Source organism: Candoia aspera, chromosome 1 (genome assembly GCF_035149785.1).
Source record: "Candoia aspera isolate rCanAsp1 chromosome 1, rCanAsp1.hap2, whole genome shotgun sequence".
Classification (NCBI taxonomy): domain Eukaryota; kingdom Metazoa; phylum Chordata; class Lepidosauria; order Squamata; family Boidae; genus Candoia; species Candoia aspera.
The window spans coordinates 76,776,565-76,789,348 of record NC_086153.1 but is presented as its reverse complement, the minus strand read 5'-3'; the positions used below and the strand labels follow the sequence as shown (position 1 = coordinate 76,789,348).

The window sequence follows — 12,784 nt, the reverse complement described above, 5'->3', positions numbered from 1 at the left end:
AAGCTTAGATACACTTACCCCGACAGTCAAACTGAGCTGGTCTCTGTCTGGCAGAAGGACACATACGTTCCTGAAATCCAGAGGCATCTTCTTTGGCAATAGCTGGTTGCTCACTGCAGAACTGGTCGCAAACTTCTCATACTGCTTCACCAAGTAACAATGCCGCAATCAGAGCCTTGGGAATCAAGCCAACTTTGCTCGTATTCTTTCAACCTGAGAAATAAAAATCCTTAGAATAAAGGGTAGGAGTACTTTGTAGCCAGAAGCCTATACATTAAATGATTCTCCATAGCTTTGTTCTAAGAAGCAGCTCTAACAACCAAGCATCTGACTAAGCTCTGGCATTGTTATACCTAATCTTCACATTAGTCAGCTCTTTTACTGATTAGCAGCTGGTTACGTTACACTGTAGGTGGGAATAGTAGCTTGGAAAATAATCTGAGGGAGGCCCAGGAAAGCAGCATCCACAGGCTCACATTCCCTTCCCTTGAATCAGCCACTTTAGCCTGTGTGCCAAATATCGTAGTCCAGAGTTGCTGGTGGTGTTTTTTTTTTTTTGCACACTTGCATCCCCTATGTGTCACTCAGCTTTTAAAAAGCAAAGTCCTGAGTCATTGGAAAGAGAGACAGAGAAAGCAATGTAAGGGGCAATAAGAATGAAGGGGAGAAAAAATACTTAGAACATTGGACCCGAGATTACAAAGCCATTGGTAAATAGCGCCATAGATGACTCAGAGAAGGTGCAATCATGTGTTTCTGTGGGTTTAGAAGTATTAGTAGAAGTATGTGGGGAAGTTTTTCTTTTAATCTAGCACCTGATTACACTGGAACATGAGGGAAATGAGGCACACAGAAGAAATGCTGTCCTAAGGCATCACGGCATTAGTACCTCTCTAAATATCCTGGGCCTCTACAGCACTTAGGCTAATCTCAAAAACTAAGCAGGGACAGCCTGGCTAATCCTTCACTGTGAGAGCACCTAGCTATTCCAAGGCTGTTGGATAGAGGAGCAAAAGGGTGCATTGCAACCAATGAAAGTGGGTGGGGGACCCGCAGAAATCTATTTTTCTATATGGACCTGCTTAAGACTCTTTCATTGTTAAAAATGCCCTGTAGCTTTTACAGGTCCTGCAGTGCACTGATCATTGTTGCTTCATTGGTAGTTCATAACCCTGATTTAGAGCTGTCTCACTAACAGAAACTTATTGGATCCATGTCGACCTTGTATCCAAAAAGACAGTTAATGTTCTTTCTTCATTCACTTTTCCACTTTGTAAAGACCTTGGACAATGAAGCCTATTTCCTCCTTTGACTTTTAATATTTGTTTGGAACCCCTAGTGTGTGCTCTTAGACAAGATTATAATCTTCATGGTTTATATCTTAATTCTGCAGAACATAAATTCATATTATATGCTGATATTTTATTATTGATCTCTATATTCTGTGCTTCAGTTCTAGTTCTGATGCATTTAATAATATGTTTAGGGAAACAGCAGGATACTGAATTAACTGGGCCAATTCAGAATTTATGCCAATAGATAAAAATACCTGCTTGAATTTATTAAGCAATTATCAGTCTCAGATTTGCAGTGAATATGCTACCTATGTTGGGGTTCTTATTTCACGTGATTATGGCAGATAATCACTTTAAATATGAATAAAAAATATAGATCTCTTTGGATCTCAGTAGATGGCAGTCTTTAAACCTTGCCCTTTGGGGCAAGGTTAATACTCTTAAAATGAATGAATTGTTTAGAATATTCTATATTTTGCCTGGTTTTGAATGGATCTGGATTGGGCTGAGAAAGTATGATTAGCCCAATCTTAACCAGTGAGCTTCCATGTCTGCAAAAAGAACCATAAAGGAACCTGAGAGTGCATTTAATTAGCATACCCTGTCCATAGCAAGATACCCAGTTCAGGATCCAACTACGGCATGCATGACTGATAGCTATCCAACATCTGCTAAAATATCTTAAGCAGAAGTACCTCTTTAATCAGCTTCTAAATTTAATTCAAAATGACAAGTTTGAAGGACCAGAACTGTGGAAGACTGACTTAGTTCAAGAAATTACCTTTGTTGATTCCAAGGTCTATCTGGTAGGTACTATTTCTATTTAAAAATGTGCTGATGACCAGCACATGACCCTTAAACATACCTCCTCTATTAAGCATCTGATGTACTTTCCCTACAAAGCTGAGGTCAGCTCAGGGAAAAGAGATAACCTTGATGAGTATCATTTGGTTTCCAGATAAACTTGTAGCTAAGATTATCAGTCCAAACCTGCCTGTAGTATATCAATGATTCCTAAATGATGGATTAGGTTTCCAAACTGAGTAGCCTCTGGAATGCATGAATGATGACTAACATACACAGTTAAACCAAGAGGCACCTGTGAATTTACTCTGAATAAAATCAAAACACCGCTCTACCCCCACCCTGCCAAAAGCCAAACCCCAAAACAGACAGACAAACAAACAAAAGGCCAGGGCATCCCTTGCTCTAAAATATTGGAAAGTAGGTAATTTCAGGAGGAAAAAAAAGAGCTTTAAGAGTTTCCTCATGTTTTTTCCTTTTGGGTGCCACTGAAAAGCATCATTCTGGTTTTGGTATTTAAAAGCAGAGATGCTGGACCAAAGAAATGGTTGTTTTAATGCATTTCAGATAGATATCTAATAGATCTCAAATTTTCAATTTGCTCAGTTTCAGACATTAACCCATTTCCTAATGGTTCAGTACTAGAGGCTCAAACAAAACTGGATGGGCAAACAATCTTATCAGTCATTTCATGATATTGCATTATATATATTGCATAATAACCATTCATGATCAGTAGTGGTGATAGTATGATATAGTATGTAATATGTAGTAGTATGATGAGGATGAGCTGAATGGACAGATTAATGATCAGTAACTCTAACTGTTGAGCCAGTTTGGTGTAGTGGTTAAAGCATCAGGCTAGAAACCAGGAGACCATGAATTCTAGTCCTGCCTTAGGCACAAAGATGGCTGGGTGACCTTGGGCCAGTCACATTCTCTCAGCCCTAGGAAGGAGGCAGTGGCAAACCGCTTCTGAAATCCTCCCAAGAAAACTGCAGGGACTTTTCCAGGCACTTGTCAGGAGTCAACACTGACTTGAAGGCATTAAAAAAAAACATAATCTCTTACTGTTAGAGTAGAGGATATAGGTAAGTTTTCACCATATGGCCATCCAGTAGATTATTAGAAACATCTCCACTTGGTAACTGTGCAACTGTCAAACTCTACAGGAGTATCTCCCTGTTCTCCGTATGAATAAAACGGAAAGAAAACCATTCCTTTTGTAAGTTGTAAAAGGTGGGAAGAAGAACACTTAAATGTTAAGCTAGATAGTGAGCAAGTATCCATGAAAATACACATAGTATGGAATGATGACCAACAGGTTTGAAACAGAATTATCATGAGGCATGCTCAAAGTTCCAGCCATTCCTCTCCTAGGATACTCCATTCCACCCCCTTCCAACCACTTTCCATTTTACCTCCTTCTCCTATCATGAGGCTGCATGAAGTCTTTGGCACATGCTATCTTATTCTACATCTGTAAAATTTGGGGGTTAATCTGAATCTATCATCATCTTCTTTAGTGAGTGGATGCCCAAAGATTTATATTTGGAAAATGAATTCAGTACTGATATACTTCAGATTTTGGGAACCACACCACATAGTTCTTTGGAGGGTACAGTAACTGCAAACTAAGTGGAGCTACATCATGACAGAAAGCCAAAATTCAGCAGTGAAGTAGGAGAAGGTTCTTGTAAGTGGAAAAAAAAAGAGCTTCAGGATCAACATGCAGAGATGGGGGTAAATATTTTCCACCCTGATATATAAGCTGGAACAGTATTATTGTATAATACTGTTTAAGTAGTATTGTGTAATTAACTCGAACCACTGTGTATTTAACTTGAATCATTGTGTATTTAACTCGAATTTTGCTACAATAGGCTCCGTTCTTAACTATGGATTGTCCATAAGCGGGGCGTACTTAACCCGGGGACAACCTAAATGGTCCAGCATCAGAGTGGTATGCTTGTTAATGGCAGGGATATGTAAATTGCTTCCATTTTCTTTCCATTCCATGTATGGTTCATTTCATCAGGCAGTTAAAATCAATTAATCCACCCAGCTATTTATATTCCATGTGTGGATGGCAAATATTTTGAAAGGAAACGCTGATTTCAAACCAGACCAGGAGATGAAAGTCAAAGCCACAGCATATATATTTTCCAAAAATATTTTGCTTTCTTTAATTCTTATATCTACACAAACATTATTACCTATGAAACAAATGATTGATTGCATCACCTCCCCTAATAAATTATGGGTTAAAATTCCTTCTGATGCATAACAAACCAGATAACTTTCAAAGCAATTAATTCTCATTAGAATTCTGTGCTTTATTTCTATGAAGCTCCTGGGTTCAATTTCTCTCAGTTAAATCAGATTATGAATGCAAGTATGATTTATTAGACCACATAAATCCAAAGAATTTAAGATGCTATATAGTCAGACCACTGGCCCATCTAGCTGAATACTTGTACTCTCTCCAGGATTTCAGAGAGGGCTTTTTCCCAGCCTACCTGAAGAGGCCAAGGATTAAAGGATTAAACCTGGGAAACCTGCACATGTCTTTACCACTAAGTTAGCCCCCACCCAAATGTCCATCACTTGAGCCTTTGATACAAGAACTATGAACGTGGTTACTGCCATGCCCTTGAACATGGAAATACAATAGGGCAGCAGAGGCTTAGGTTTACTGACTGATTATACCAGAAGTCAGGCTTAGGTTTACTGACTGATTATACCAGAAGTCAAGATTTCCCCCCCCCCCATTTTAGCTACAGCACTCTTCAGCACAAAATTGTCTAGTACCAACAGTTTTAACCTTTACTCTGAAAGAAGGGGAATTAAATATGTGATTACGCTTGATTTCAGTCTACCCCTCACTTTCATTGTTCTGAACAATAATATCCTACCTGTAAGGTTAAGTAAAAATTGCTTGGCAGAAGGCCCAAAAGCCAATCAAAGGATCTGAGTGTGTCACTGTTCATGAATGCTTGAAATTAACACAAGCAAACAAACAGCACAAAAGACCCACAGTGACAGACAAAAACCCAAATTTACTAGTTATATTTTTATTGGCTTTAGGAACTCCCTTGGCAGGAATGGAACACAGAAGGTAGCACAATTCCTATGGTAGCCATGTGTATTAGGAAATCGCTTGGCTCCAAATCTAAACATGTTAAATAGACTTGGTGTGTTAAGCTACCTGGCAGCAAAGGTTAAGTATTGCTGTTGAAAAATTGAGCAGTTAATCAAGGCAAACATGGTGGGCAATCTCTTTGTTATGACAACAGATCTTTGTTTCAATACTGCAGATTTCAGTGTTCATGATGTACTGAAGATAAGCAGGACACACAGACAAAACAGAATGGAAAGATGTAGTAAATTCAACACTTATGGCCTGCCATAACAGTGGGGCACTGTGCTGGTCTTTGACCACAAAAGAGCTTGATTTGAACAGTGGGGCAGATGGGTATAGCCCTGATGTACATGAATTCACATGGAACATTTAGAATCGAGTATGTTCCCCCTTTCTGCAATAGAACCAGGGATGACATAGCTTCCCATAGCTCTTCAAATGCCAAATCTTATGGAGTAAAAACTCTACTCTCAAATATGTAAAAGTAAAAAGATTCAAGGGGAAAGTAAGACCACCATCTTTTCCTCCAATGTATTAGCATAACATGTGAAAGCAATAAGATGAACTGCATTCTTCTCTGCTATGTTCTAAAATAATATAGTGGCAGTGTTTTTCCTAACTATTACTGTGGTATGGCAGAACATGTTATGAAGGAAGGAGAAAATCCCTGAATATATGAAAAAAATCAACTATAATGAGAGAGAGGAAGCATGGAAAGCTTCAAACAGATGTCAATTCTTAATCCATTTTGTATAAGGTACTCTCAGCCCAAGGTGAGAGTAGAGTTTTTACTCTGTAAGATTTGGCTTTTGAAGAGCTGTGGAAAAAATGCTTGAGAAGATTGCTAAGTACTGTACTCCTTTTGAACACAATTATTATATATATCGACCCACTTAAGATTTCCTTAACATTTTGTGAGGATCTGAAAACACAAGATGCTTTTAATGTTCCCTGTTTAGCAAGGACATGGAGTTTCATATAAATTCTGTCTTGTATTCCCTCTGAACAAAGAGAAAACAGTCATCATTTTCTATCCTATATAACTGATACTGCAGCCAATATCCATGCATTCCATCTTATTCAGCACATAATTCCAAGAACATTCACTTGTAAATAAAAGTAGGTCTTGTTATTACCTAAAAGCTCTGTGTACTGTCTGGAAACTTGCATATTCTTACACACACAAATCAGCTAATAAATAAGAAAGCATTTCACATTCTTTCTTTCATCAAAAGTAGTGAACAATCCTGTCGGATTTTTTTTTTTTTTAATGACAGCAACCACTGCAGCAGGGCAAGACATAAAGAAGGATTGGCCTGTGCAATGTGGCAGGTGCCGTAGCTATTGAGAGAATGCCTTTGGGATAGTTTTTAAAGAACTTAATGTTATTGCAGTTTATAATTTAACAAGATTTATTTTATTAACCTCCTGACAATCCTCAAGGCAGGGATTTATAACTACATTTTTCAAGAAAGAAAATAACCATGTTGGAAAAAAGGTTGGAAGGCAGAAAACGTAGAGCTGAAAAGAACCTAGAGTAGCGTTTGCCAACCTAGAACCTTTCAGCTGTGCTATTCTACAACTTCCATCAACCCGAGCTATTGCTATTGATTGTGATGCTGGCAAAGGCAGCGGGAGCTATAAGCTAATACTGGGGAGAACATCAGGTGGAAAAACCTGGCTTAGATGTCCCCACAACAGACTATGGAAAAGGAGTGATGGAAATGGCTCTCATAACAGTGCTCCTTTCTGTGGGAATGGGAATGATGACCATAAATTGACAGACATGTGTGTCCCAAAAAGGTATCTATTTTGTATCATCTGTCTGTCTGTCCGTCCGTCCATCTGCTTTTGTAGGAGGCAGAATCCTCCTTACACAGGAATTTAGCTTCCATAAAAGCTTATACACATCCTTTTGAGACATCCGTACGTCCGCATGAGGATAACAGAACAGGGCTGGGAAAGCTTGGGCCAAGATCAGGGTTACAGTTTGCTATAATTTTAATCCCAAGACGACCCTATACACAACAGTGTGTATTCCTCTTACTGCCCATTATTCAGACTTAAACATTAATTTCTGGAGGTAGAAAAATACCTTTTGCTTCTATTTTTCAGCAGAGTGATAGAGCTAGACCACTGAAACAAACAAACAAACAAACCACTCCTAGCAGATTAATACTTCTTTAGTAGGTAGGAGCATTCTTCATCCTGGATTTAAAACCCAGTTCAACCATGAACCCTTGGGGTCCCTTTTGCAATAAATAAATAAATAATGAGGTAGACCTCAAACAGGCGCCAAGGAAAGAAAGAAAATTCGAATTGCCCAAAGCATTAGAGTTTTACTGAGCCAGCAACTGCATCTTCTGCTACGGTGCAATTATTTTCTTGCCATAGAAGAACCTGCTTGCCATTGTTGCCCCAATAAAGATTACATCAAAATAACTCGGCAACTCCATAAGTTCTTTCTTGGCACAGATCCATTGCTTTTCTTCACTTGCTAATCATTTTGTTGCAGTCTTTTTTTAAGTTAATGAAGTTGCTGTTTCTTAGCTCTATCTTATTACCCATTAAATATATGGAGGAAATAATACTTTTTACCCGTTAAATATATGGAGGAAATAATATTGGCCTACCTTCCAAGCTGTTATAGGTAAATGCATATGTGAGCCTGTGTGTGGGCAGGGAATGAGCTTCACTCCTGCAAACCCAACAGAGATGGAACCTGCACGCTAACTCTGGAACTCAGTGAGAAACTGAGTCACACCCTCAATTCTGCTTTTCAGGAAACATCACTAAATTCCAACATATTCCCATTGACCAAACTCACCTTCTCTGCCAGTTACACTTAGATTTATCAGTTGTACTGATAATGGAAGTTTAATTCAACATCAAAACCCTGGAACACTGGGTACATTTTGTCCAAATGCCAAAACATATAAATCAGAATTGAGGAAGAATATGTGAACTTGTGCCAAACAATAAAACACTCAAGGTAATTTTATAGATAGATAGACAGGCAGAGAAATAGAACATCACTGTAAATATTTTACAAAAGCAGAGACTGATCACTGAACAGATTATTCCAGAGATGAGACTTAATACTCAATGCCAGTTTTTGTAACTGCATTTGAATCAGTTCCCCAGGGAATGTTCCAATCCTTTACAGGAGACAAGGCTATGCTTTAATCAGATAAGATGAGGAAGATATTTTTATACAGCTGCAGACCAGCAAATCAGACTGTGAAAAGAAAAAAGAAAACCCAACAAACCCAGTTGTTGGAAAACAAGCAGGCAATACATATCATTTCTGATATATTTTGGTTCTCGCTGCTTTTTCCACAAGAGACACCATTTTACTGCAGATTGTTGTGGTAGATCATGTCTGGATCATCCCAGTTAGGACTGAAGATGGAGCTATTCCCATTTTGAAGGCTCTCCTGTACATTAAAACAAATATTGAAGGTCTCCACCAGGGAATTGGTTTTACAGTCTTTTTTATATATAGCAATATTACATATAAGATTTTTTTTAATATTTAAAAATTTTACTGGCTACCTGTAGTCCCAAATTCTGTCACTTTTGGCCTTTCTTCATAAGTTATGATTCCATATATCAGGAACATGTGGCAAAGGCCATCCATTTGTGCTTCACTCTCCAAATCATTCCTTCCCCCACCAGTCCACGATTTACTAAAATGTACAGCTTTCCACCTCTTCTTCCCCAATATGCAAGTAGCTTCTATAAAAAATGAATATAATGCAACTTTGATGAGAAAATATCACTATTCATATATTTAAGGGACTAATATGGGCTACGCCACAGCGGCATATCCCAAATGCCCTGCCACTCTGTGGCCTTTCAAAATGACAGGAGGGAGCTCTACATATGGGGCGGAGAGGGAGGCAGTATATTCCAGACATGGGGCTGCCACAATGAAGATTTGCTTCCAGGTCCAGCCCTTCTTAAACCGCTCTTCATGTGCTGCGGAGAAAGTCTGCAAAGGGAACCTGTCCTAGTTCAGTTAAGCCATCTAGGTGATTAAGAGTCCCAACTGTGCAGGACATCTAACTCTAGTCTACACACATTCAGTGAATGCACAGATTCCTTCAATCAAAGATACAGAGACATCCAGGATGTCGCCTGAATATCTGTTACCGCTCTCTCCTTCACATGTTCATTCAATATATAGAAAAATAACATATGAAGGGGTTTCACTGAATGCCTTCACCCACATCTGACTGCTGATCTTTATGTATACAAGTGCGCAACAGAGGATAACCCTGAAATCTATAGAACTACAAAAAATATTTTAAAAAGGGGCAGATCCCAAAGCAATCCAAAATGAGATCTAACCACATCCATTGACCATTAAACCATTAAATTATGAGTGAATATGGGATTCTGTGTGCCCTGTCCCCTAATAATTCATGCAACTAGCTGAACAGTTGGGTTAAATCTATTTCCTTTAATTGTTAAAGGAAGTAACATTGTTTATATTGCTATGTGGCCAGTTGGAGGAAAATGACTAGCTTCAGAAAATATGTACACATGGTATTTCCAGATGACAATGTCCCTAGTTTACTTCTTGTAGGTAAAAAAAAAAAAAGTCTGAAGCCGCCCTAGGCACACAGTTTTAACTGAAGGAGTACAGAAAAGTTACCTTCTCAGCTGAAGCACTCACCTTTTAATTAAAATGAACCCCCTTGAACAGCACATTTTCATAGCAATTCCAAAATTCAGTTGTCTGATAAATTAGCTAGCTGTATCTTCTATACATACGTCCTATATTTGGATTTAATCTTTTTTTAAAAAAAATCAGTATATAAAAATAAATAAAACCAATTTTATTTATTAAAATTGGTTTTATTTATTAAAAGATGCACCTCATCTCTGTAATGCAATTGTCTAATGCTACTAATATTCAACCATACATAAATCGGGAAAACCCAGCCGGGCGGTGGCAGGGCAGGGAAATTACAGTCAAGAAACTCTGAACTTTTTTCAGGGATTCATCTGAGGACTAGTATAATTCTAAACCTGTTTACTCAGGAGAAGAAGCCTTTTCAAGGTTACAGCGGTGGAATTTAGAATTACATTAATCGTTTCTTCTATCGTAACTCTATTTCAAACGCTTACCCCAGAAACGACGGCAGATCAAAACCCAGAAGTAAAATTAAACGTTTTTATGCAGAGCTAGGCTATCTACACGCTGTTTAAACAAAGCATTGTTCAGGAAAGCTTTATCCCAAAGAGGTGATCTTTCGGGAGCGCACAACATTGAAGAAAGGAACATTCAAGACGAAGTCTCTGAAGCTGATGCCTACTAAACCTGTTGCTTGGCACGCGACTCTAGAAGTTAACACAGCAAAGAACCCCTAACAGCGTAAAACAACAGCCAAGGAGAAGATCGGCAAGAAATACTTTAAGCTTCATGCTAATTTGAAGTTTTACTAAGAAAGCCCACCAGGGTAATGGTACTGTTCAGTAAAACGTGGGTTAAACGGAGCGCGCGTGCATGCGTGTGCGCACATAAAATATGCAGATGGGGGGGGGGAATCCAGTAGCTAGTACTTACAGCCAAGTCCTGCGTGCAGAGCAGCAAGTAGCCGATGAAGGGGAGAATGTATTAATTTGACTCTGACAAGTGCGGTCACTCCTTTCTCCTGGGCGCATCTAATCTTCGCGCTTCCCCCAAGAACTCAGTCAACCTTATCCTCTACGGCGAGATGCCGACGACACATCAGAAAGAGGGAGAGCCGCTGAAATTCGGCCTCGGGAGGCTCCCTTCAAGCTCGCCCTTTGGGATTAAGGGTTAGCCGAGTCATCAAGCCCTCGGCGTTGCGAATCAGCTACCAATCGCGGCGCTGCTCCTGCTATCCCACCCCCGCGTTTGCTTTGTGGCGCCTTCCAAACCGAACTGCTTGTAAACAGCGGAGAGGGCAGCTTTGTCGCTTTCTCAATGGAACCCCACGTGGAGAGGCGGTGCCCGAAATACGGAGCAACCCCGGGAAAACCGAGCAGCCCCGCTTCCCCGCCGCCACAATGCCCCGGGCCGGGCGAGCAGCGGCGGAGGTCCCCCTTTTGGTGGATGGGCGGTTCGTCAATCCAGGGGATAGCGCAGCTGCTAAATTTAGTTATAATTCAGGTTGATGCTCCTGATAATGGGATGCCCACCAAGAAACCAGTAGCGTGGCACTGCAGCCGAGCCCAAGAACAGCCCATCCCACTTTTAAGGCGTAATTAAAGTGCTTTGTAGCGGGTCACTCATTAAATATATTACTGCAGGAGCTAAGGACGTAGAGGAGAATCGCGGAAGTTGTAGAGTTCAGCTGGAGACGTTTACTGAGGACTAGTGCCTTAGTCTGATCCTTCAGACTTCACTAGTGGGCGATTCATAAGTAACTCATATATGGATTCATTTGTGTCACATTTAGCTGGCCAAAAAAGGGGAGGTGATGGTCACCAGCCAACATAAAAATAGGGTAGGGGGCAAAAAAGAGGGAAAAGTTATCTTTTAATACAATGAAAAAAAATGGTAGTGGGGAGAACAGCCATGGGTCTGGGATCACTGGGTTACAGCTTTCCTGAAAATCATTGTTACTTGCTGGGTGAAGAGTTTATTTATTTATTTAAAGGGCCTAAACAGCCACCCATCTCAGGGCTAACAACAATTTAAAAGAACAATAACACAAATAAAATAGTAACAACAAAAACCAATATAATGCCACGTTGCCAGAGACTGACTGAGACTCCCAGGTCTAACTGACATACGGCCATCATGCAGACCAGGCTCACTGAAAATCTGGCCTAATGCTTAGGGGAATAGCCTGGTCTTTAAGGCTTTATGGAAGGCCAACAGGGTTGGTGCCATCTGGGTTGTGCAGGGGCATGGTTTCATAAAGCAGGTGCTGTGATAGAGAAGGCACCTCTCTTGGTCCCATTAGATAACACTGCCCTATGGAGGGGACCTGGAGCATGCCCATTCAGTCAGATCCAGTGGGATGGGCAGAAACCGTTGGAGACAGGCTTTATAGGTAATACTAGCAACTTTAATTGCATGTGGGGCAGTGCAGCTTGGGAAGCAGTGGCATTGTGTGGGCATACCATGGTGCCCCCAAATATTCTGTATCCTAGACTAGTTGAAGCTTCTGAATACTCTTCAAGGGCAGCCCTGCGTAAGGTGCATCACAGTAGTCCAAATAGGAGGTAAGTAAGGCATCAGCAGGGCCTCCTGGTCTAGAAACAGGCACAGTTGGTACACGAGATGGATTTGTGCAAAGGCTCCCTTGGCCACCTGCTCCTTGAGCAGCAGCTGTAAGCCCTAGAAGATCCCCAAGACCTCCTCTCTTTCTGGGGGAGTGCAACCCTATTCAGAATGAAATATGGAAATTAAATATGAAAATTCTCCAAATTGGGGAGGTCCCAATGCCCACAGCCATTTGTTCTTGCCAAGGTTGGGGCAGATTCTTAATGGCATCATCTGATTGGCTTGTGGCAGAGATGTATAGTTGGGTATCTGTAATAGTATGTGGGAATGGAGTGA

At 40.3% G+C, this 12,784-nt stretch overlaps 1 protein-coding gene across 3 annotated transcripts in view; it reads right to left on the bottom strand.

The window, feature by feature from the left end:
* Positions 1-11,033, bottom strand: part of FRMD1 (FERM domain containing 1) — a 39,890-nt gene extending 28,857 nt beyond the window's left edge. The window contains exons 1-2 of one of the 3 annotated variants that reach the window (XM_063307480.1): positions 10,817-11,033; positions 19-213 (exon numbers count right to left, since the gene is read on the bottom strand). In XM_063307480.1, coding sequence (XP_063163550.1) covers positions 19-87 — 69 coding nt within the window. In that variant the 5' untranslated portion in view covers positions 88-213; positions 10,817-11,033. Of the gene's footprint in view, positions 1-18; positions 455-10,816 lie in introns of those variants that run through there. The other 2 variants (XM_063307488.1, XM_063307496.1) reach the window with 2 other exon arrangements.
* Between the last annotated feature and the right edge of the window lie 1,751 nt (positions 11,034-12,784).